Here is a 27214-nt window from a genome sequence, read left to right on the forward strand (position 1 = left end):
TTAGTATTAAATAATTTTACAGCTTTACGGAAGCTATTTCATATGCAATATAAACAATGCCTGGACCAGTAAGGAATAAATTCAGGCAAAATCTATAATTGTATATGATTTGCCATAATGCCAAAGAGTGCAGTATTTTCTTCATGGCCAAGAAAAGTGTTGAAACACTATTTGGTGCCTAAACTGAAAAGACAGTTTCTTCTGAAAGAAGCAAATAACAGGCATTTACCAGTGGCCAAGGTGACTGTGGCTTCAAATCTATTTCTAAGTAACGAAATGTCAGGATATTAGAAGACAGATAAAATCAACCATGAAAATGTGTGTTTGGCTCTATTTTTTAAAAACCTGCTTGAAGTAGTTCAAAATGAAGGAAATTATTTGGTGACACCAACAATGAAGTAAAATTAATTTTTTGATGATGTTTTGGAAAATCACATCAAACTTAGACTTTTTAAAGTAACACCCAAGCTGAAAAGTTGATTTATTAAATCTATATTGATTGAGTAGATCAAATATTAATATCCATCCCACTATTTTGGAGCAGATTTTATGCTCTTACTATACTGTATTTGTTAATTTCAGGATACTAGTACATAAGTAATCAATGGCAACACCATTTTCTTTAATAGCCTGTCTCTAAGAGCTAAATGAACTATTCTGATGCTACTTTGACTTTACTGTTTCCCCTTCCTACCCTCGATCCAGTTTTTCATCACAACTACATAGTTACATCAAACAATGACAAAAAGCAGACAGCAGGAACAAAAATAATCATATGGAGCAGTTTAAAAACAAAGATATTTGTACATATTTGGTAAATAGGTATCTCAATAAACAGTAATAGGAAAAGAGATTGATAAAAGGACTGTAGTTATGATGTACAATATCAGATTAATTATTTGAATACTTTATCTCCATGTATAAGGAATAGTCTATGTATGACTAGGTTTTAGTTATGCCAAGAAATTAACTAAGTCATAACATGACAGTTAATAAATAACTTTTTTGAAGAAAGATCTAGTGAAAAGGGATTGCTTCCACCATCCTATAGCACTCTCTTTTTGGAATCATGCCTCTGTGCTCCCTTGGTTTACCTCCCAGATCTTCCAGTCTTCTTTGATTGTCACCCTTCAGTTTCTATTGGCTTTGGACCTCTCTCACTTCCTCAATCCAACCTCTAACTGGGAGTCTGTCAGCACTAAGTTTTGGCCCACTTCTACTCATAATACATACTCTCCCTGGATCATCCCAGCTCTCACTGGAGCTTCACACACCATCTACTTGGCTTCCAAATGTACATTCTAGTTGCAATCATTCCTATGCACTCTGACTACCATAATCATTCATTCAGTTAGTATGTATTCAATTATTGGGTGTCTACAATATACTAGGTATTATCTTGGGTGCTGGAGATATAATGGAGAATTGACAAAGTCCCTGCCTTCATGGGGCTTAGTTTTAAGTGGGCAATCAGATTATAAACAAAATAAAGTAAAATATTCACATATGTTGGAAGCATTCATTGCTGGGGGAAAAAAATAAGCAGGATATGGGGAGAGAGTGTTGAAGTTGAAGGTAGAAGCCATTCTAGTTGAGTGATCAGGGAAGAATTTCTGAGGAGGTAATATTTGATCAGAGACCTGCATGGAGTAAACCATAAGGGCCAAGCAAAGATCATGGGAAGAGGCTACCTAGCACAAGGAACAGTGAGTTCAAATGTTCTGGAACACGAATGGCATGGCGAGTTTCCATGATGAGTAAGCAGACAAATGTGCCTGAAGCAGAGTGAATGAGGGAAAGAAAGCAGGAAGATGGAATCTGAGAAGTGAGCAGAGGCCAAAACAAGACTTGTCAGCCATTATAAGAACTTTAGATTTCATTCTAACCAGGATACGAAACCAATAGAGGGTTTGAGCAAGTGAATGGTGTGTTTTGAACTAGTTGCCAACTTGCTATCTCTACTTGAATGTCTCACAGGTATTTCCAACTTAACATGCTCCACACAGAACTTTTAATCTTCCCTTACCAAAAACAAAATATAATCATCCTACTCCTTCTTCAGTTTTCCCCCATTTTAGCAAATGACACCAAGAACTATCAAATTTTTCAAGCCAGAAGCTTGCAAAATCATTCTGAATTCATCCATCTCCTTTAGCGCTCATAGTCATTCTATGCTAAGAAAAAAAAGAAAAGCCTGTACTTTTTATCTTCAAAACAGATGACTCTTCTATTTGCTTCTCTGTGCATCTCACAGAGAATGTCACCAACCTAGTCCAAGCTGTGATCATCCCTAACTCATGTTTCTAAATCACATCACAGGTGACAGATCTTTTATAATTTTGACTTTCTATCAATAGCTTTCCCATGCTTAAAGGAAAAGCCATCCTCTTTGCCATGATCTACAAGGCCCTGCATGATCAGTTCCAGGGCCAGTCTTTTGCTGTTTCACACTACTCTTTCCAACCTTCCTGTGCTCCAGCCACACCGACCTTTATCATTTCCTCATACACATCTTTCTGACCTTAGGGCATTTGGCTTACTACTCTAAATCACTCTCTCATGGCTGGCTCTTTCTTATTCCTTCCATCTTAACTGACAAGTCTCCTCCTCAGGGAGGAGTTCCCTGTCCACCCAATCCAGAGTTGTACTTCCCTATTATTCTCTATCACAACATCCTGCCTTTTTACTTCATGTCACTTCTCATACTTCATGAGAGCAGAGACCATGTCTGTCTCATTCACCACTGTGTACACAGTCTCAGAACCATGCCTGGCGCATAGTAGGTACTGAATAAATATTGAATGAAGGACAAGTTGGTATTGATGTCTCCCTGTGTCATGAAAAAATGTTGGCAAACATTCAAGATCATGTATCTTTTTTAAAAAATAAGCATTTTTCTAAAACAGCTGGAAAAAACAAAATTAAAGAATTAAATCTTATTACCCATTTTACTTTTATGTAAACTTGGTTACATATTTCCAAGGAGGAAAAAAAAGATTCTAAGAAATAATTAAAAGTAGAACTAAAATAGCAGCAATTTTTGAAAACCACACATTTCATGCATCAAATATTTTTTGAATGAAAGGGATAACATTTGAGTCTCTTCTGTGTCCTAGATACCATCCCAGACATGTTCTTTATCTCACAACACTCATCCTCACAACCATCCTGTATCTTAGAAACCATTCTGCCTAATTAATAGATGAGAAAACTGAAGCTCAGAATTGTCCAGTGACCTGCCTAAGATTATACAACTAATTAGGGCAGAAGCAGAATTCAAATTCAGCTGCCAATTATGTTGCAGATACCATCTGAAAAAAATCTATTTTTTTCTAATCATAATATTTTAAAAATCAATAAATACCAATGCCATTTAACCAAAACTTAAAACACTGAATGAGAAAATGTTTTACTTTGACCTACAGCATGAAAAGAAAAAGTAAGGAAGGGGAACATCACACTCCGGGGACTGTCGTGGGGTGGGGGGAGGCGGGAGGGACAGCATTAGGAGATATACCTAATGCTAAATGACGAGTTAATGGGTGCAGCAAAACAACATGGCACATGGATACATATGTAACAAACCTGCACATTGTGCACATGCACCCTAAAACCTAAAGTATAACAAAAAATAAAAAAAAAGAAAAGGAAGAGTAAAATATACTCTTTGGGCAAGCACAGTGCAGAACCCGTAACAGGTCAATGGCTGTTTATCATTTCAAAGATTTCTCAAATTTTGGTTATGGTTTTCTCTATCCTAAGGTAAACATTCTTTTCATTAAACCTATAATTTATTTTTTCCTTGTATTAATTCCCTTGATTATTAGTTTCTTTAATAATAACATTCAGTGTTTTAATGACAGTTAGTACCTATTAGCATATTTTGTAAGATTTTTTCAGTGGCAAATATACCACCTGTATCTTTATAAGTTAGTCTTCCAGTAGCCATTGAATGTATGATAGAAATAATCTATTATTTTCCTGAAGCTGAGTTTCTATTTCCTATTCTTGTTCAGTGAGCTCAAATATGCATATAAAGTATACATATCTGACTGCCCAAGATGGGTGCATCTTCCTGGTATTTCATTATTCTGAGGAAAAGATGTCATCAATAACCCATTATTAATTAAGAATTCCATCTTTTTTTAATCTCCTCACAGTTCCTGAAACATGGTGGCACTTAAATATTATTTGTTGAATGAATGAATAAATGTATAAATGACTGAGTGAATGCACATGAGCAGATGGAAGACATACGTGGATTTTTACTTTAAATATCAAACTCTCCTTTTCAGGCAGAGGCTATCAAATTTTTTGGAAGTTGTTCCTTTTTCAAATTCTTAATATTTTATCATTTAATGCTTAAACAAATTTTTATCTTACAGCTTCATATCCACTATAAAAACACTTCTTATTTATTACAGAAAAAAAGAAAATACGTGTAAGAGACAGAACATAGAAATCATCAATAATGCCCTTCTTCTCCCACACATAGCCAAATAATCTACAAATTAAAAAATAGCACTCAGTACTAAAAAGTAGTATTCAGTATTTAAAAAGAATGACAGGCGGTGGAGCCAAGATGGCCGAACAGGAAGAGCTCCGGTCTACAGCTCCCAGCCTGAGCAGCACAGAAGACAGGTGATTTCTGCATTTTGATTTGAGGTCCCGGGTTCATCTCACTAGGGAGTGCCAAACAGTGGGTGCAGGACAGTTGGTGCAGTGCACTGTGTGCTAGCTGAAGCAGGGCGAGGCATTGCCTCACTCGGGAAGTGCAAGGGGTCAGGGAGTTTCCTTTCCTAGTCAAAGAAAGGGGTAACAGACAGCACCTGGGAAATTGGGTCAGTCCCACCCTAATACTGTGCTTTTCCAACAGGCTTGGAAAACGGCACACCAGGAGATTGTCTCCCACACCTGGCTCGGAGGGTCCTATGCCCACGGAATCTCGCTGATTGCTAGCACAGCAGTCTGACATCAAACTGCAAGGCGGCAGCGAGTCTGGTGGAGGGGCGCCCACCATTGCCCAGGCTTGCTTAGGTAAACAAAGCAGCCAGGAAGCTCGAACTGGGTGGAGCCCACCACAGCTCAAGGAGGCCTGCCTGCCTCTGTAGGCTCCACCTCTGGGGGCAGGGCACAGACAAACAAAAATTCAGCAGGAACCTCTGCAGACTTAAATATCCCTCTCTGACAGCTTTGAAGAGAGTAGTGGTTCTCCCAGCACACAGCTGGAGATCTGAGAACGGATAGACTGCCTCCTAAAGTGGGTCCCTGACTCCCAAGCAGCCTAACTGGGAGGCACCCCCCAGTAGGGACAGACTGACACCTCACTCGGCCAGGTACTCCTCTGAGACAAAACTTCCAGAGGAACTATCAGACAGCTGAATTTGTGGGCTCATGAAAATCCAGTTTTGCAGCCACCACTGCTGACACCCAGGCAAACAGGGTCTGGAGTGGACCTCTAGCAAACTCCAACAGGCCTGCAGCTGAGGGTCCTGTCTGGTAGAAGGAAAACTAACAAACAGAAAGGACATCCACACCAAAACCCATCTGTACATCACCATCATTAAAGACCAAAAGTAGATAAAACCACAAAGATGAGGAAAAAACAGAGCAGAAAACCTGGAAACTCTAAAAAGCAGAGCACCTCTCCTCCTCCAAAGGAACGCAGTTCCTCACCAGCAACAGAACAAAGCTGGATGGAGAATTACTTTGACGAGATGAGAGAAGAAGGCTTCAGGCGATCAAACTACTCCGAGCTACGGGAGGAAATTCAAAACAATAGCAAAGAAGTCAAAAACTTTGAAAAAAACTTAAACGAATGGATAACTAGAATAACCAATGGACAGAAGGGCTTAAAGGAGCTGATGGAGCTGAAAGCCAAGTATCGAGAACTACGCGAAGATTGCAGAAGCCTCGGGAACCGATGCGATCAACTGGAAGAAAGGGTACCAGTCGTGGACAATGAAATGAATGAAATGAAGCGAGAAGGGAAGTATAGAGAAAAAAGAATAAAAAGAAATGAACAAAGCCTCCAAGAAATGTGGGACTATGTGAAAAGACCAAATCTACGTCTCACTGGTGTACCTGAAAATGATGGGGAGAATGGAACCAAGTTGGAAAACACTCTGCAAGATATTATCCAGGAGAACTTCCCCAATCTAGCAAGGCAGGCCAACATTCAGATTGAGGAAATACAGAGAATGCCATAAAGATACTCCTAGAGAAGAGCAACACCAAGACACATAATTGTCACATTCACCAAAGTTGAAATGAAGGAAAAAATGTTAAAGGTGGCCAGAGAGAAAGGTCAGGTTACCCACAAAGGGAAGCCCATCAGACTAACAGCTGATCTCTCAGCAGAAACTCTACAAGTCAGAAGAGAGTGGGGGCCAATATTCAACATTCTTAAAGAAAAGAATTTTCAACCCAGAATTTCATATCCAGCCAAACTAAGCTTCATAAGTGAAGGAGAAATAAAATACTTTACAGACAAGCAAATGCTGAGTGATTTTGTCACCACCAGGCCTGCCCCAAAAGAGCTCCTGAAGGAAGCACTAAACATGGAAAGGAACAACCGGTACCAGCCACTGCAAAAACATGACAAATTATAAAGACTATCGAGACTAGGAAGAAACTGCATCAACTAACGAGCAAAATAACCAACTAACATCATAATGACAGGATCAGATTCACACATAACAATATTAACTTTAAATGTAAATGGGCTAAAGGCTCCAATTAAAAGACACAGACTGGCAAACTGGATAAGGAGTCAAGACCCATCAGTGTGCTGTATTCAGGAAACCCATCTCATGTGCAGAGACACACATAGACTCAAAATAAAGGGATGGAGGAAGATCTATCAAGCAAATGGAAAACAAAAAAGGCAGGGGTTGCAATCCTAGTCTCTGATAAAATAGACTTTAAACCAACAAAGATCAAAAGAGACAAAGAAGGCCATTACATAATGGTAAAGGGATCAATTCAACAAGAAGAGCTAAATATCCTAAATATATATGCACCCAACACAGGAGCACCCAGATTCATAAAGCAAGTCCTGAGTGACCTACAAAGGGACTTAAACTCCCACACAATAATAATGGGAGATTTTAACACCCCACTGTCAACATTAGACAGATCAACCAGACAGAAAGTTAACAAGGATATCCAGGAATTGAACTCAGCTCTGCACAAAGTGGACCTAATAGACATCTACAGAACTCTCCACCCCAAATCAACAGAATATACATTTTTTTCAGCACCACACCACACCTATTCCAAAATTGACCACATAGTTGGAAGTAAAGCTCTCCTCAGCAAATGTAAAAGAACAGAAATTATAACAAACTGTCTCTTAGACCACAGTACAATCAAACTAGAACTCAGGATTAAGAAACACTCAAAACCGCTCAACTACATGGAAACTGAACAACCTGCTCCTGAATGACTATTGGGTACATAATGAAATGAAGGCAGAAATAAAGATGTTCTTTGAAACCAACGAGAAAAAAGACACAACATACCAGAATCTCTGGGACACATTCAAAGCAGCGTGTAGAGGGAAATTTATAGCACTAAATGCCCACAAGAGAAAGCAGGAAAGATCCAAAATTGACACCCTAACATCACAATTAAAAGAACTAGAAAAGCAAGAGCAAACACATTCAAAAGCTAGCAGAAGGCAAAAAAAAACTAAAATCAGAGCAGAACTGAAGGAAACAGAGACACAAAAAACCCTTCAAAAAATTAATGAATCCAGGAACTGGTTTTTTGAAAAGATCAACAAAGTGGATAGACCTCTAGCAAGACTAATAAAGAAGAAAAGAGAGAAGAATCAAATAGATGCAATAAAAAATGATAAACGGGTTATCACCACCAATCCCACAGAAATACAATCTACCATCAGAGAATACTACAAACACATCTACACAAATAAACTAGAAAATCTAGAAGAAATGGATAAATTCCTCAACACATATACCCTCCCAAGACTAAACCAGGAAGAAGTTGAATCTCTGAATAGACCAATAACAGGTTCTGAAATTGTGGCAATAATCAATAGCTTACCAACCAAAAAGAGTCCAGGACCTGATGGATTCACAGCAGAATTCTACCAGAGGTACAAGGAGGAACTGGTACCATTCCTTCTGAAACTATTCCAATCGATAGAAAAAGAGGGAATCCTCCCTAACACATTTTATGAGGCCAGCATCATCCTGATACCAAAGCCTGGCAGAGACATAACCAAAAAAGAGAATTTCAGACCAATATCCTTTATGAACATTGATGCAAAAATCCTCAATAAAATACTGGCAAACCGAATCCAGCAGCACATCAAAAAGGTTATACACCATGATCAAGTGGGCTTCATCCCTGGGATGCAAGGCTGGTTCAACATACACAAATCAATAAATGTAATCCAGCATATAAACAGAACCAAAGACAAAAACCACATGATTATCTCAATAGATGCAGAAAAGGCCTTTGACAAAATTCAACAACCCTTCATGCTAAAAACTCTCAAGAAATTAGGTATTGATGGGACATATCTCGAAATAATAAGAGCTATCTATGACAAACCCACAGCCAATATCATACTGAATGGGCAAAAACTGGAAGCATTCCCTTTGAAAACTGGCACAAGACAGGGATGCCCTCTCTCACCACTCCTATTCAACACAGTGTTGGAAGTTCTGGCCAGGGCAATCAGGCAGGAGAAGGAAATAAAGGGTATTCAATTAGGAAAAGAGGAAGTCAAATTGTCCCTGTTTGCAGATGACATGATTGTATATCTAGAAAACCCCATGGTCTCAGCCCAAAATCTCCTTAAACTGATTAGCAACTTCAGCAACGTCTCAGGATACAAAATCAATGTACAAAAATCACAAGCATTCTTGTACACCAACCACAGACAAACAGAGAGCCAAATCATGAGGGAACTCCCATTCACAAATGCTTCAAAGAGAATCAAATACCTAGGAATCCAACTTACAAGGGATGTGAAGGACCTCTTCAAGGAGAACTACAAACCACTGCTCAATGAAATAAAAGAGGATACAAACAAATGGAAGAACATTCCATGCTCATGGGTTGGAAGAATCAATATCGTGAAAATGGCTATACTGCCCAAGGTAATTTATAGATTCAATGCCATCCCCATCAAGCAACCAATGACTTTCTTCACAGAATTGGAAAAAACTACTTGAAAGTTCATATGGAACCAAAAAAGAGCCCGCATCACCAAGGCAATCCTAAGCCAAAAGAACAAAGCTGGAGGCATCATGCTACCTGACTTCAAACTATACTACAAGGCTACAGTAACCAAAACAGCATGGTACTGGTACCACAACAGAGACATAGATCAATGGAACAGAACAGAGCCCTCAGAAATAATGCCGCATATCTACAACTATCTGATCTTTGACAAACCTGACAAAAACAAGAAATGGGGAAAGGATTCCCTATTTAATAAATGGTGCTGGGAAAACTGGCTAGCCATATGTAGAAAGCTGAAACTGAATCCCTTCCTTACACCTTACACAAAAATTAATTCAAGATGGATTAAAGACTTATATGTTAGACCTAAAACCATTAAAACCCTAGAAGAAAACCTAGGCAATACCATTCAGGACATAGGCGTGGGCAAGGACTTCATGTCTAAAACACCAAAAGCAATGGCAACAAAAGCCAAAATTGACAAATGGGATCTAATTAAACTAAAGAGCTTCTGCACAGCAAAAGAAACTACCATCAGAGTGAACAGGCAACCTACAGAATGGGAGAAAATTTTTGCAACCTACTCATCTGACAAAGGGCTAATATCCAGAATCTACAATGAACTCAAACAAATTAACAAGAAAAAAACAAACAACCCCATCAAAAAGTGGGCGAAGGACATGAACAGACACTTCTCAAAAGAAGACATTTATGCAGCCAAAAAACACATGAAAAAATGCTCATCATCACTGGCCATCAGAGAAATGCAAATCAAAACCACAATGAGATACCATCTCACACCCCTTAGAATGGCGATCATTAAAAAGTCAGGAAACAACAGGTGCTGGAGAGGATGTGGAGAAATAGGAACACTTTTACACTGTTGGTGGGACTGTAAACTAGTTCAACCATTGTGGAAGCCAGTGTGGCGATTCCTCAGGGATCCGGAACTAGAAATACCATTTGACCCAGCCATCCTATTACTGGGTATATACCCAAAGGACTATAAATCATGCTGCTATAAAGACACATGCACACGTATGTTTGTTGCGGCACTGTTAACAATAGCAAAGAGTTGGAACCAACCCAAATGTCCAACAACGATAGACTGGATTAAGAAAATGTGGCACATATACACCATGGAATACTATGCAGCCATAAAAAAGGATGAGTTCATGTCCTTTGTAGGGACATGGATGAAGCTGGAAAACATCATTCTCAGTAAACTATCGCAAGGACAAAAAACCAAACACCGCATGTTCTCACTGATAGGTAGGAATTGAACATTGAGAACTCATGGACACAGGAAGGGGAACATCACACTCCGGGGACTATTGTGGGTTGGGGGGAGGGGGCAGGGACAGCATTAGGAGATATACCTAATGCTAAACGAGGAGTTAATGGATGCAGCAAACCAACATGGCACATGGATACATATGTAACAAACCTGCACATTGTGCACATGTACCCTAAAACCTAAATTATAATAAAAAAATAAAAATAAATAAAATAAAATAAAAAGAATGACAAATTATTTCTTAACTAAAAATACAATATTAAACATAAAACAAACGATTAAAATTCTCCTTTTATTTTCCAATTTGTTATTTGTTAATCCCTTATTGGCAATAATATCTGCTGTGTTCTATTTATAACTTACAATGCATAATATACTGATTACTGAGATAGGTTTTTTGCAGACATGGCACTGTGTGCTCTTCATAAGGACCTTTAAAGGAGGTACCATTCTCAACCATTTTTAAAAATGAGGAAACAAAGGCTTAGGAAGGTTAAACAAAGGCTTAGAAAAGTTAAACAATATAGAAGTAATTCAATTCTGACATGAGGTGCAGCTGGGATTCTAGCTTAGGCTAGTCAGACTCTAAAATCTACACTATTTCCCCACAGTACTTGGCTATCTATATTAAGTAGAACTACATGATATTGCCAATATTCAATGATTTTAGACATTAAAAATGGAAATTGCATCTTATTCTATTTAACATAAATATAATTCCTTTCCATTATTACTCTAGAATCAAGTCCCATGACTTGCACAGGCATCAAAATGTCAGGTTAAAAGCAGGTCTGAGAGGATGGGGGTTCAAATCCTGGCTTCCGTGGTGACTAGCTGCGAGACCCTGAGCAAATCATCTTCACTACAGGGTTATTTTTCTGTTAAAAAAAAATAGCATTGCCCTTCCCTGCATACTTCATAGGAATTCACTAAGAGAAATATAGAATATATAAAACTGTAACAGATATAAAACATAAAGTGATTATTATAAACAAACTTTCTAAATAAGGAAACCAACAAGCCACATTCCTAAGTTACAAATGTGAAAGAGGAGAATTAGAAATTAGTGTATAAGGCCCTAAAGAGCCCTCTACATTGCTGTTTGCTCAGTTTTTGATGAGTGTCAAGGCCAAAGCCAATCCTTCAGAACTCTGTGGCTAGTGATTCTGATAGCAAGGATCAATAGCCTAAATGTCAACCAGATGATTCAAAATGCTTACACAAAAATTTGGCTTTATATGCAAAACCTCATCCCCATTCCTGGAAAGAGCTCAAAGCTGTGTAAGAAATTGTTATTGGTATACTATGTAAAACCCTAATTGAGATTTCAAGAAGCTCCGAGCATTCTGGGCATCCTACATAAATCCAAAGAGAAAGAAATATTATTTCCACTGGCAAAACATCAAATCCCAAGAACATGTGCCTAACCTGGAACAGGCTTCTTTAACAAGGACTTAGAAGAACTCTGAGCTGCCCTGGAGGATCCTTTCCTGTCCTGTCCTGTCCTGTCCTGTCCTGTTCTGTCCTTTCCTTTTCTAAACAAGGTCTTACTCTGTCGCCCAGGCTGGTGTGCAGTGGCATGATCTCGGCTCACTGCAACCTCCATCAACCTCCTCAACCTCCATCAACCTCCATCTCTGCCAACCTCCATCTCTGCCTCAGCCTTCCTAGTAGCTGCGATTACAGGGACCTGCCACCATGCCTGGCTAACTTCTGTATTTTTAATAGAGATGGGGTTTCACCATGGTGACCAGGCTGGTCTTGAACTCCTGACCTCAGGTGATCCACCCGCCTCGGCCTCCCAAAGTGCTGAGATTACAGGCTTGAGCCACCACACCTGGCCCTCTTTTCTGTGCTTTCTGGAAATGGCAGTTATACAGCATGAGAGACTCTTTCCCTTCTCCGAAAATATTTTTCCAGTGTGATTTATACTCAAGAAGATTTTTCTTCCTTCCAGTCCTTTTGGAATGTAAGATAACATGAGTTAACATATTTTCTAAACAATAAAGCCTGATACAAATGGAAGGAATCTTTATGATCACTTCCTGAGTTAGACATAGAAGCCACAGTTCTATCTGTACCCTTCATCCAGGCAAGAATTTAAAGGAGAACTCAACACATAAGTTATATAAAGATTTATATTTTTTATTTCTGCTGCAATAGAAGATGTCTTCAACTATTAGGTTTATATAACTAAAGAATTTGTATAGCACATTGATCCAATTTTAAATCTGGTTTGAAGTTGGCATATGTGCTTCTCTTGTTAAATAAGGTAAGCATCAAAGCTCCTGCATATTTTTTTAAATTCCTAACTTGAGTCCATTTTCTCTACATGATTAGTCAGAATATTTTTCACTCTATTAACATCTGTTTCATGCTTGCCTTCACTACCCTTACCAATGACCTCACCTCCTACAGTTTCTTCTATGGTAATATCTCCCCTCCCCTACCTGTCTTCTCCTCATCTCTCCTTCTCAGAAGAGAGTGGGAATTTCTTCCTTTCCAAAGTGGACTCTTCCACTGGGGATTCAATTTATTTCTATATACCCTCTCTTCCTTTTCTCCTTTATCTTCACACATTCCCTTCCCATCAGATGGAAGTCTTCCTTATCCCTAAGAAGAAAACAAAGTAAACTAGAAGCAAACAAAAAAGCAAAATAAAAAATGTACCTCCATTTTATTCTCCCTTTAACATTCCATGGTACATATTCCTTGACATCAAGCCCTTAAAAGAGTTACGTACACTCATTTCCTGAACTTCTTAGCCATGTGCTGTTAACCCTGTAATATGATTCCTATTTACCCCTTTCATTAATCTTCTAAAAGTCTTGTCTCAGAGATCTTTAATGAGCTTCTAATTACTATCTAATTAATTTTCTTAATCAACAACATACAGGACCTCTTGGCAGCCTAATATTGTTGATCACATCCTCCTAGATATTATCTTTATGGTTAACTCTTTGAACTATCTTAACGCTAATTCTTCCCTGACATTCTGACTCTTTTTAAAGTTTTTCCTTTCCATTTCCTCACCCCTTAGATACTGATTTTTCTTACAGTTGCATTTTTAGATTATGTGTATTTTCTCATTATACATAATTACACAGATTTGTACTTTAATTATCCTATTTGTACTGATCATTTCAAAATCTTTAGTTTGTCTTGGCTTCTCTCCTAAGCTCCAGATCCAAATTTCCATCTGTTTTGGACATGGTGACACATATACCACATATACTACTCCTCAAACTCAACACATGTGATTAAGACATTGGGTTCACCAGCAGACAGAAGACACCTCAAAATCTGACCCTACTTTTTTATAAGCTGTATTACTTTAAAGAGGAATTAACTTCTCTGAGCCATATTTTCTCATCTATAAGTTTGTATTTATAGATGAGAATGTGTATTTATAGATGAGAATTTATATTTATAGATGAGAATATATGGCTTGGAGAAGTTAATTCCTCTTTAAAGTAATACAGCTCATATATTGTATCTATATATATTGTAGACAATAAAAATGTTATGAGGATTAAATGAAATAATAAATATAAAATGCTTAGTATAATGCTAAAGTCATACTCAGTGTTTAACAGATAAACTGCCACTATTATTATTATTATTATTATCATCACCATCATTTTCTAATTTGAATTTATTACAGCCCAGCTGCCTCTCCTGCTCTATTTCTTCTCTCTCTGAATAGTGCAACACTCTCCCAGTCATACTTTCTATAATTCTCAGAGCCTCTAGAATTCTCTAGAATCTTTATCTGTTCCCTTTTCCTCTAACAACCCCTTATCTAATCAGTCAGTACATTGTGTCAATTATTTCTCCACACTGCCTCTCATACCCACAGCTTCCTATTTATTCCAACAGAAATCATGCAGTCCCTATTTCAGTCCTTCACCGCTGCTGCCTTGGATTATTGCAATTGACTCCTAATTGGTCTTCCTAAACCCACCGCCAAACTCACCCACTATTACTGTCTAAAGAGCAAGTGCTCTTGTTCCTCCATAATCAGACCCAAGTTCTCCTTTATCCTCCCCACCTCCTGAGCCCTCCTGTACCCATCTGAGTGTCTCTTTTCCTTCCTGGGCTTCCTGCCTTATGTTTTTGTTTACACCATACTCTTAACCTGCAAACTCCTTTCAAATCTGACCGTGGAAATGCACATACATTTACTAGCCCACCTCCTCCACGAAGCCTTCTCCAAAGTGCTTGTGAGACAGAGCAGAGACTTCCCTCTCAGTGGCCTGCAGGCCCCCCAAGCATGGAAATAAGGGAAAATATTGAGCTCTTTCAAGAGAAATTGCAGGTACCTAGCTAGCCTTGAGAAGTTAAGCAACTTGATAAGCATGAAGGTAAAATAGTAACCTAAAACAATAGCCAAGGAAGCTAGAATCACAAGATGTTTGGTTCCCCAATAGAGACTAAAGATAACATCTTCACATATGTCTCTGAGTTTTTTTTTCAGGAACCCAGATCCCCACCAAACAACTCGTCCCCCACAGTAGACCTCAGATAAAGGGGAACTGGGGATTGAACTCTGACCATCATTCTTTGTTCTCAGTTTCTTCCTGAGGAGCCTGAAGAAACTCACATTCATGAACCAGAGCTAACATTCTTTTCTGCTGACCCCAAATTTTCAAGCAAAGCTTCTCTTCCTTAACCAATGGCAAATCAGAAAATCTTTGAATATACCTATGACCTGTAAGCCCTCCCTTCAAGACATCCCACGCTTTTAGGCCAAAACCAATGTGTAACCTCCTTATATTGATTTGTGATTTTGCCTATAATTCCTCCTTTCCTGAAATTTACCCCTGCCTTTAAAAACCCTTACCTGCAAGCCATGGAAAGGAGTGGGGTCAGGATTTAAACACCAGCTGCCTGAACCTCTTTGCTTGGAGCCCTGCAAATAAACAACTTCCTTTCTACCACTGCAAACCTCAGTATGGACATCTGGTCTTACTGTGCCAGGCAAGCAGACCCTGGTTCAGTTCTATAACATTCATAGCTAATATTACCTGAAAATAAATCAAAACCCTAAGATATAATGACAATATGATCTCAATTTATACATGTACTTGTATGTGATATGTAAACATACTGAATAGAAATAGGGCAAAATGTGAACAGTGGTCCTTCACAGGTACGATGATCTGGAGACGTGCTATGAATCAGAGAAATTCTTATTTTGTTTTGCATTTTCTAAATTATTCAAAAGAGCTAATATTTCTATGTACTAAAATCTTTACATGTATTAACTCATTTAATTTTAATCAAACCCCCCGATGTATTTGCATTATTGTCCTATTATTGAGGTATATGGGGGTGAAGCAACATGCCCAGAGCCATGCATCTATCAAGAGTAGTCTGGCTCCAGACGTGTGCTCTTAAGCACTCCGCTGAATTGCACTAAGGATTTTAATAATTGGAAAAAAAAAGACGTATTTTCAATTACCTTTTCTTCTGTCTCTGACCTCCACCTACTCCTAACCCCGACACCACCAAGTTCCAAATTTTCCTTCCATTTCCTTCATAGAGACCAATCTCAGCTAGGTGTTAAGAAGAAAAGCAATCTGATTAAGAAAATTTGCATGAATTGTTAATTAGCAACTGCCATCCTAAATCCTAATTGCATCTTCAAAAGGGTGCTTGTTAACATAAGTGAATCCCTAATTAGTGGAATTTCTGTTGCTATGACTAAGCGATTATGTCTACTACTGACAGTGTGTGGAGAGGAGGAAAGTATCTTGGAAAAGAGGATTTTCTTCTCACTCCTTAAAGTTTAAAGGCTGCCTCATGTACAAGGTCTCCCTCAATCTCTCAAATTCATCCATCTTCCCATACAAGTTTGGTTTAAAGCACCAATAAGCCCTACCCTTAGGCCTATGTAAAAGCCTATCATTCCGATGCTGCAGAAGCCACCAAGAACCAGGCTAAGAACCAAAGGTCACCGTTTGTGACACAGGAGTCTTCATAAGGAAATGAAGACCCAAAGAAACACTTGAACCCATATGTTTTTTATAGTAGGTTTGATGAAGAGTGTACAGTTGCAGAGAAATATAATAGGGCAAAGAACATGAGGTAAGTGTAATAAACAGGAGGAAATTTAGCAAGGTCTGTTTGTTCAGATTCCTCACTGTATCCCTTCGTCTTCCAAGATAAAGATGCTGTTTTCCTCCAGGTATAGGGTGGACATCTCTCGCATGAAGGTCTTATGACCTACTTTAGGGGAAAATGGAAGGGGAAGGTCAGAGAGCTCTTCCTTCTTCTGTAAATCCCTTCAGCTTAAAATACTTCATATGCCCAGGTGCTATATTTTTGAAACTGGCAAAAGAGTCTGGCTGCTCGCTGCTTGTAGAAAGAAGCCAAAATAATAACAAGATGTGATAGAAAGAAAGCAAAACTTTATTTTGCTAGCAAGGGGAAGAGTAGGCAAAAAAAATTCACCTTTAACTTGGGGAAGGAACTCAGGAGTTTTTAAAGAGAGGGTTTGCGGTGCAGAAGAGGCAGGGGTTGGGGGGGCGAGGAGGTCCCAGGTGGCATGATTTGCTCTGACGGCTCATCTTGAATGATTGTCCCCATCTGGTGAAGGGGCCCATCTGGTGAATGGGCCGGCACCACCATGGGCCCAACCAGGTTACAAATTAATCTCAGTTAATCTTATCTTGGATCTCTAGCTGGGAGTGTGTTCTGGCCTTGAAGTAATCTTTTGTTGGAGAGAGAATTCCAGAATATCTGGTCTGTATCAGGATCCAATCCCTGAAGCTTCTAAGGAAAAATATGACCAGATAAGTGAGAATGGTGTATGCTTAATAAACATCTACATAAATAAATGCATATAAGGTATGGGAGCATAAAGTGCCAAAGGGAGGGGAGTGGAGAAAAGAAAACATTTTGAGGCTGTAAAACACATTTGTACTTTACCTCAGAGCTACATCTTGAAACTGGGGAGAAAGGAGGAAAGAGGGAAAAATTTAAAATATGATTTGAGGCTAAGCTGCTAAACTGCTCAGCTACATTTTGGGGTAGCATCTCCTGAACCCCATTATGATGTCATCACACATAATCAAGAGGGAAATGCAATGAAAATCATATTCCTTCTTCCTTCTGCCAGTTTTGAAGAGAGCTTTGTTGTATATATTCAGGAAATTTGACACAAAGGCAAGAACTTTGCTCTAATAGGCTTCTGCAAGGCAGCACCAAATCTCAGTGGGAAGAGAAGGATGGCTGGATGGAGGCAAAGCTGAAAGGGAATCTCAGTCATTCTAAGATTTTACATATCCAGTGGAGTCCCAAAGGTGGGAGGGGAGAAAATCTAGAAGCAAGTATAACCCACAGACTTGCATACCACCCCTCCCCACCCCCAAGGAAAAGGAACACCACAACAGGGGGAGCAGATGAAGTGAAGAGGTTGGGGCAAGCTGAAGCCACCCAGAAATTCTGAATATCTAATGCACATTTTCTCCTGGCTTAATGTTTGAAATTCATATTATCCAATAGCTTTCTGTTATTTAAAACTTTTAAGGAAGTTCATAGTGACAGCAGCTATGGCAAAGATACTTGCTACTCATCAGGTATTCTTTGCTTCCCTACATTTCCCACCCCCTTGCAATTAGGTGGAGCCACATGACTAGCTCTGGATGAGATGTTACAAGCAGAAGTGCTTTTGTCACTGCAGGAGGAGGCACTTGAAAACCAGCATGTGATTTTTGGCTCTCCTCTCCTAACACATAGACTGAGGAATCTACACGTTCCAGATGGCCAGCTACAACATGGCAGAGCCTCCATTACCCTGGGCCCCTGTAGGACTGTGCAGAGAAGAGTCCCTTCCCCCAGTCTCCCATCCCCACATAGCTCTGACTGCCCACACTGATATGCAGAATGGACAAAAGAGTTTTGCATAAACTTACGTTGTGTTAAGCCATTGCAATTTGGGGGCTGTTTGTTACTACTGCCATGGCCTATCTAATCTTGACTGATACAGCGGTTGCTTGTGGAAACTGGCATAGATGGTCTACACATACAAAGTATGCACAAATAAACACAGACACACACAACATACACACGTATATCTCACAGAAAAAAAAGTTGACTGTTGACTGGAAATTTCACCATGGAGAACCCCTTAATGAAAAGTTGCAGGTTTAAAGAGAAGACAGCCATAGAACAGCAGTTCAGAAAACACATGCTGGACAATATGGGTTCAGATGTCAATTCTTTCACATACTAGCTAAATGACATTGGGTGTGTTGCTTAACATCTCTGGATCTCAGTTTCCTCAACTGTAAAATGGGTACAAGAACAGCACCTACATCAGAGATTTGTTTAGGGGGGGCACAGAGTAAGCACTCAATAAATGCTATGTATAACTAATAATCTTAAAAATAATAAGAAAGGCTGAATAATAAATGCATTCCTTTGACATCTCTCTCTTAAAAAAAATGGAGGTAAGGCTGAAGATTTTTTCAATAACTGATAATTATTATGATTTATCATTTATGCATCTTTTTCTTTGTTACAGCTTACATTTCCAAACTCAGAATCAACCCTCTTCAAAAAAATCTAACATGACTATAGTCAATAACTTCATTATACATTTTGAAATAATTTAGAGTGTAATTGGATTGTTTGTAACTCTACAGCTAAATGCTTGAGAAGCTGGATACCCCATTCTCCATAATGTGCTTATTTCACATTACATGCCTGTATTAAAACATCTCATGCCTCATATAAATATATACACCTACTATGTACCCACAAAATTAAAAATTGTTTTAAATACTTTTAAAAATCTAACAGGACCACATTTTTGGATTACAAATATTTTAGCAGCTCTTTTCTTTTATAAAACAAGTATATCTTTTCAGAAAAAATAAGAACAAGTGATAGTGATTTGCTATGCCACTTAATGATTATTTCCAGAAAAGATTACAGCATGTAAAAGATTGCAATAAGAAGAAAGAAAGAGTGCAGTTTCAAATAAAGGTTTGACTCTGAAATGGGAGTACCAAACATTCATAAAAGTCAGTTCTCTGACTTAATGTCACACCTCATACCTCATATTTATCAAAACCTTCAGCACTGATAAAGCAATCAAAATGAAAAAAAATGCAACAGCGGTCCCAAAGTTGTGTCTTATCTAGGTGTTACCCTGAACATTATTTCAACTCTTCTTACCTTTGTGACTCTGTTTCCACATTGGAATGAGAGTGAAATGATTTTGCTTCTACCATTGTAGAAAGCTGAGAAATTGAATCAAGACTGTTTCCTGAGGAAACTCTAACTGTAAAATGACGTTGATTGATCTTTAGGCACCAATTAAGATGGGTATAACCTTGAAGGCACTTGGCATTCCCTGTACCCAAAATGTCTCTCCTCCTCTTACACCATCGTAACTTACTCCTCTCCAAAGACTATTATTTTCCTCATTAATCCCCACTTATGCCCAGAAATAACTCATCATCCTTCCCACCATGCCCTCTCTAGAGCTGTACGGACTTCCAGTATCATCCTGTGATGTTTCAATTGAACATCACAGAAATTGTTGCCCACATAGTTGAATACGTAGACAAAGGATTAGACCGTATATACATGATGCTAATTCATTTTGCCATACAGCTATTTCAACACAACATCCAGGGTCTTTTGGTTTAATGAATTTCGTTTGAGTCTTGTTCTTTCATTAAATAGTGAGGTCCTAGAGGACAGCAATTTTGTGCCATTTACCCTTGTAAGCCCTCACATTGTCTAAAAAAGCAGCTTTATTTGCTGAAATTAAATCATCAAGGCAGGCATAACAACTAAGTGACTCATTCAGTAACAGGTGAAGTTAGGTCCTCATTGTGTCATGTGATTCAAATATTTATTACTGATATAACCAATATACTTATCATTAATTAGCCCAGTTCATCATTGCACTGTGATTCTGAGGCTTATCACAGAGGTGTTCAATTAAGCCCAACAGATCAACAAAGTATCATCAAAACTGCAATAATCATTCTGGAGAGCCAGTTTTCTGTACTACTGTACTGCTGATCTACGGATTCTGTTAAAACTGTAAATTTCCAAGTTCCCATTATAATCCTAGTTTTCATAATTGAAGTGTCAGCATCAATTTATTAGCATCAACTTTCCACAAACCCAAAAACTTGGTATCTGTCTCTTCAGAAACCTAAAATATTAAAATCCCCCACAATTTTTATATGATTTATGCCCCCTCTATCATATATAATAATTCTGCCCCCTGCACACACACACTGAGATACTTTGTGAAATACTGAGAAGTCGCCTATGATTTGTCCTCTGTATAATCTGATATGAAAGTAATGAACAAGCAGCAATCTGGTTCCGTTTCCAGAGATTCTAAAATAATATCCAAACACCATTCACTCACAGAAATGTAATGTGCCCAGAGTTTTCTTTTTCTTTTGTTTCTTTCATGTCCTCTCAGTATCAAATGAGGAGAGACAACTCCACAAAGCCTGATTTAACCTCTCATGATACAGCTGAGTAAAGCTGCTCACTAGACTCAAAAAAACAGAATATTATCACCACTAATCAGCCACAAGACCTTGGGTAACTCCTATCACATCACTGAGCCTCCATTTCTCACCTGTAAAATCAACTGAATACCTTCCTTCTTTACTACACAAAGGGTTTTTTTTGAGGTAGAGAATATCTTTGAAACATATCTCAAAAAATAAACAGCATTAAGTGTGCAGAGAGACAAAAAATATACCAAATTTTTTTATTCATTAGAAGTTTAGAATTTCTAAGTGGTGTAAACAGCAATGTCTAAGATTGCTGTATTAATGAATGAATTACTCTGTGAGAAGAAGCATAGCACAATATGAACCTAGAGTAGAGTTGATAAAGTGTCTTCGATAATTGCTTAAAGGCCAAGGTGAGTCAGGGATGGGAGGATTGTTGACAATTAAATTTCAAAGCAGAGAGGAGATCTTGAGCTATGATTTTAAACAGAGGAGTGTGGTTTGGTAATGAATGATTGTCTCATGCTCAGAGAAGATACTGGCTTTTTTTTAAGCCAAGAACCACATGGTTCAGTCTCAGCAGTACAATGAGAAAATATAGTGCAACAGTAAAATGTCATTTTAAAATTAACTCAAGTTCTTTATATACATTTCTTGAACACTGTGAAGGGTATGTGTGGACCAAAGCAAAACTTTGTTAAAACTCTTTCTTCCTTTCTGTTTACCCCCTACTTCTGACACTACCCTCACATACCATAACAGTCCTTGATTTAAACACTCTGGAGAACATGTTTTATTCATCTGGGAATCACCTACTCTGGCTAGATATCACCATAAGAATGTCACTCCTCCCTCCTGTCATGAAGCTGGAGGTCCAAGCACCTGCATGCACAGCCCCCATGCTGCCACCACCAATACCACCCTCCTGCAAGTATCATTGGTCTTGAACTCCTAATAATTTGTTATGATAATTGTGATAAACATCTCCCCTGCTCTCTCCATTTCCGCAAGAGTGGGAAAAGGTTGTAGGCACTTTTATCCCATCATATTATTTAAGGTTAGATTTAGTATAGTGGGTTTGAAGTTCTAAATATAGGGGGGAATGGGAAGGCAGAGAAGGCTAGCTTGACATTCAATGGGAAAATGCAAGCAAGCAGCCAAGGCAGGGTTGATATAGACCCAGGAATCATGATGAAGACAGAGACCAGGGGCTCTCTAGTTTATCTGGCCACAAATGTTTGAATGGGAAGGTTGCTGAAAAGTAGCCAAACCCAATATCAGACTTCAAAATTTGGAGTGAAAAAGAAATGTGTATGTGAGTTATGTTTCCTATGTCTCTTGAGCATGGGTCTTAAGAGCTTCTTCAGGAGTTCCAGCAGGGGACCACAGACATTCAAATATTTTTAAACAAAGAATGGTGCTTCTCTCTCTCTCTCTCTCTCTCTCTGTGTGTGTGTGTGTGTGTGTGTCTGTTTGTGTGTCTATCTATGTAAGACTTACAAAATATTTACCATTTGCCCGGCATTATTCTTAGTACTGTAACACTATGAGAGAGTACTAGTAAGATCCTCTTTTTTCAGATGACAAACTGAGCCACTGAAAAATTAAGTAACTGACCAAAGTGGTACAGCCGGAGGTCTCAAGCACAGGCAATCTGGCTCCAGTACCTAAGCATTTAGACACTACATTATCCTGGCTCCTAATCAATGGCACTGTCTTGGGAAGGATGCAGATAGCACAGAAACATACTTAAGGAGTAGAAATATGAGGAGAAATTCAGTCTTGTTACAAAAGCCAAAGGAGTAGTAATTTCAAGGAGGAAATTACAAAATATGTCAATGTGCAGAAAGTCAAGTCAAAAAAGGCCTGGAAAAGTGTCTGTTGGATTTGACAGTCAAAGAGTAACTGTTGGCCTATGCCGGTCCAGTTTATGTGGAATAGAAGGAAATAAGCTAGAGTGTCCACAGTGCTGGAGTGTGGAGAGGTTTTACTCAGATGGGAAGGAACAGAGAAAGGAGAGATGCATTCCCTCGAGATGGAGAGTTGTAATGAGACAGAATTTCTTCCCTTCTTTTTCTTCTCTTCTCCATTCTTAACACACTTCTAAAGAAGGAAAGACAGAATAAAATAATGGAGCAGATCATAATGAGGCTTTTAGTGGTGTGGACATGGGCACATGGAAGGCTTAAGAAAAATGCTTTGTAAGACTCTTCACTGAGGATAGACTGAAGATGGGCCTGTATCTGTATCAGAGAAGAGACTGTGAAAGTTGATCATACAAATGGGGTCATTCTTGTCCTATTCAACTAAAACAAGAGTTGAGATGCCAGGGGCCAGGCAGCAGGGAAGCACTCAGGGCACAGAACATTGCTCCAAGAATGTATTTCTCCACAAGCCTGGCTGCTGAAACTGCCTGCTGCAACCTCAAATCAGTTTTATCTAATGGCTACTGAAACAACTGCTACAACTCTAAGACTAGTTTTACCCACTGCTGTCACTCACCAGTCAGAGCTTGCTAGCCCCCAAAACTTTACCAGCATTCATGAACTTTCTTACAAAACAATACATAACATTCTGTTTTTTATAAAACCTCCAACCTTCTATTTGTTCTTCAGACATACCGAAGACAACCTGGTCTGTGTGTATGTATGCCCCAAATTGCAATTCTCTCTTCCCAAATAAAATGTTTTACATTTAGAGATTTGTCTCTATATTTTCTTTGACTTCAACAAGATGGAAGAGGGGAGGGAGGAATAAGCCTACTACATAGAGATGATATACCATAAAAACCAGGAGGGAGAACAGGGCCTGAACTTCCTAGGTAATACAACCAGATTTTGACCCACGCACTGATCAAATCTTTCATTAACCACTGAGATGAGGTAAACAACCATTAGCAGGCTGCAGTAGAAGCTCAGCTTAACCTCCAGGAATCAGTTTCCACAAACTAAAAAACATAAGAGATTTAATCATCTCTGAAACTCTCTGCATTTTTTAAATTCTATGACCTTATGAGTATTATCCTGAGAATGGCCATGGTCAAAGATATCCGAATTACTCTGTAACTGTAACTCCCCTTCACCTACATGGGTTTCCATAGTTACAGGGATATAAAATAAACTCACTATTGAATCCAAGGCAGGACCTGACACTAAACTTGTCAAAGGAGAGAAAACATCAAGTTCAACATCTGTGGCATTCTTTCTAGCTCATCCTGACACATTTTGGCAGAAAACTTGAACTGCCACAGTTCAATTATTCAGAATGTCAGCCTATAAAAATCCAACCCTAAAAGTTTTATTAAAGCCATGATCTGCTACAAATAATAATAGAAACTTCACTTAAGAAAACTTTATTTGCTGCCTAGTTCATTTAATGATGTGACATAAGAAAAGCATTGTAGTTGTCGGAAGGTGGTGAGCCTGAGGCGAACAATGGCGGAGTTGGGTGAAGCCGATGAAGCGGAGTTGCAGCGTCTGGTGGCAGCCGAGCAGCAGAAGGCGCAGTTTACTGCACAGGCCACGTGCCCGTAGAAAAGATACTCATCCACTGTGGGTTTTGGTTTCGCCATCACCCCACTGCCTCACTGGATTGTGGGGATCATATGCGACAATGTATTTGAAAACGACTAGAACATTAATGCGACAATGTATTTGAAAACGACTAGAACATTATCGGAGGAAGGTGGACTCTGAAGTAGTCGCTGTAGACTATGGATTTAGAACAAGGGTTTGGAGCCCTTCGGACATGGTTCTAACGCGGCCTGACTTCTTGCTGGCTACATGACCTTGGACTACGTAATCACGCCTCTTAAATGGGAGGTGATGACAGCTATCCTTGAGGACCTTAGAGAGAACTGATTTCTTAGTACCCAGCCTCACAAATAGTAAGCTCTTGGTGCATCACTTCATGGAGTTATATTGGGATAAATGTGTGGAGAAGCCAGGGAATCGCCTAGACTCTCGCACTGAAAATTGTCTCTCCAGCTGTGTAGACCGCTTCATTGACACCACTCTTGCCATCACCAGTCGGTTTGCCCAGATTGTACAGAAAGGAGGGCAGTAGGCCATCCCCCAGGAGAATGACAGAAGCAAAGGACTTGTTATTAAGCAGACTTAAGGGCCAGTGGGGGAAGGCTGTCAACCCATTGTCAGATCAGCATCAGGCTGTTATCAAGTCTGTTGGTGCTAAAAAGTAAAAGATGAAATGTTCAAAAAAAAAAAAAAAAAAAGAAAAGCATTGTATATTTCAGGACTTCTGACACTGACACTTAAAATGTCTGTTAAAGAAAACACAACAACTTGCCTCAGACACAGGCCATGTGGTTCACCAAAAGTTACCAGGAATTAGAGAAAATAATCAAAGTAGGGAAGAGAAGTTTTTGTTCACTGTTTTTACAGGAGCACTAAGAATATTTGAATGCCAATGACGGAAAAAAAAAAATTGAAAGAACCTCTTCTACTCACTGTTGAAATTACCTTTCTAAATTTCAGGGTATTAAAATAAATAAGATATATGCTGCATAGCACAGGAAAATGTTTAAAGGAAAAGTTCACTTTTTTGTGCCTTCATATTACTTTGAAAAATGCCAGGGAAGATCCGTAAGCAAAGTGATAAATGCCTACTAGGTTTGATTCACTAGATTTTTTTTTTTTTTTTTTTTGAGACAGACTTTTGCTCTGTCGCCCAGGCTGGAGCACAATGGTGCCATATAAGCTCACTGCAGCCTCCACCTCCTAGGTTCAAGCAATTCTTGTGCCTCAACCTCCCATGTAGCTGGGATTACAGGCGTGTGCCACCACGTCCAGCTAATTTTTGTATTTTTAGTAGAGACAGGGTTTCACCATGTTGGCCAGGCTGGTTTTGAGCTCCTGACCTCAGGTGATCCACCCACCTCGGCCTCCCAAAGTGCTGGGACTGCAGCCATGAACCACTGCACCCAGCCTAGATTTTTATACATAAAAAAATATGTGTCAGTATGTTTATTGCGGCACTATTCACAATAGCAAAGAGTTGGAACCAACCCAAATGTCCAACAACAATAGACTGGATTAAGAAAATGTGGCACATATACACCATGGAATACTATGCAGCCATAAAAAATGATGAGTTCATGTCTTTTGTAGGGACATGGATGAAACTGGAAAACATCATTCTCAGTAAACTATCGCAAGGACAAAAAACCAAACACCGCATGTTCTCACTCGTAGGTGGGAATTGAACGATGAGAACTCATGGACACAGGAAGGGGAACATCACACTCCGGGCACTGTTGTGGGGTTGGGGGAGGGGGGAGGGACAGCATTAGGAGATATACCTAATGCTAAATGACGAGTTGATGGGTGCAGGAAATCAACATGGCACATGGATACATATGTAACAAACGTGCACATTGTACACATGTACCCTAAAACCTAAAGTATAATAATAAAAAAAAAAAAAAAAAATATGTGTCAGATTTGAATACATAGTAATTAGTTAGTTCCTGAATTGATATGCTAACTCAGTGCATTAGAGTCTGGTATTTCTAAATTTAACACTAAAAGCTCAAACTGCCATCTTGTAAATATGTGCCACTCACTACCAGAGAAAGTGTCACTCACTATCAGAGAAAGAGAGAAGGCGAGCTAGACAAGGCAATACAACCCAGTGCGATTACTTCCCACAGCAATTCAGCAGGCATTCTTTGCTACTACTCAGACACAATCACGATTTCTTTATTTAAAGAGCAGAACATGGTAGTATTTTAAATAGCATGGCCTCATAAGCAATCTGTGAAGGTCCCTTATTGATTATAATTCTAAATCCAAGCTCTTGGAGATCAGTTATCCAGGTTAGAAAAGTTTGTTGACACCAAGGAAAATATCTTCATTTTGATATCTCTAAAATTCCACTTTTGTTGCAATTTCTCCATAGGCATATATAATTATTGGCCTGTTCCAAAAGCATCTTGAAGTGCCAACTTTAGAATATCATTCTGGGTTCAGTCTTACAATATTAGTAATCCATTTCTTATGGAATCGATGAAGACTGCCTACCTCCATATAGTCTTGGGAATGTTGATGTGTTCATGAATATAAAATATGTACCTCTCCCAACCACCACCATACTTATAACAGTAAGTTTCCTTATGTGTGTGACATAAAACACCTCAAATCAGTTCATAATTAATAACCACACTACAAATTAGATCACCACACTT

The 27214-nt window shown here is 38.9% G+C and overlaps 1 protein-coding gene across 1 annotated transcript; it reads left to right on the forward strand.

The window, feature by feature from the left end:
* The first annotated feature begins 24425 nt into the window (after nucleotides 1–24425).
* On the forward strand, nucleotides 24426–25248 carry LOC129470430 (mitochondrial import inner membrane translocase subunit Tim8 B-like). The gene is made up of 2 exons (XM_055258265.2): nucleotides 24426–24535; nucleotides 24900–25248. The coding sequence occupies exons 1-2, from the start codon at nucleotides 24447–24449 to the stop codon at nucleotides 25075–25077; spliced, it is 267 nt and encodes an 88-aa protein (XP_055114240.1). The 5' UTR covers nucleotides 24426–24446; the 3' UTR covers nucleotides 25078–25248.
* Nucleotides 25249–27214: the final 1966 nt, after the last annotated feature.

This window comes from Symphalangus syndactylus, chromosome 2 (assembly GCF_028878055.3).
Source record: "Symphalangus syndactylus isolate Jambi chromosome 2, NHGRI_mSymSyn1-v2.1_pri, whole genome shotgun sequence".
Taxonomy (NCBI): Eukaryota; Metazoa; Chordata; class Mammalia; order Primates; family Hylobatidae; genus Symphalangus; species Symphalangus syndactylus.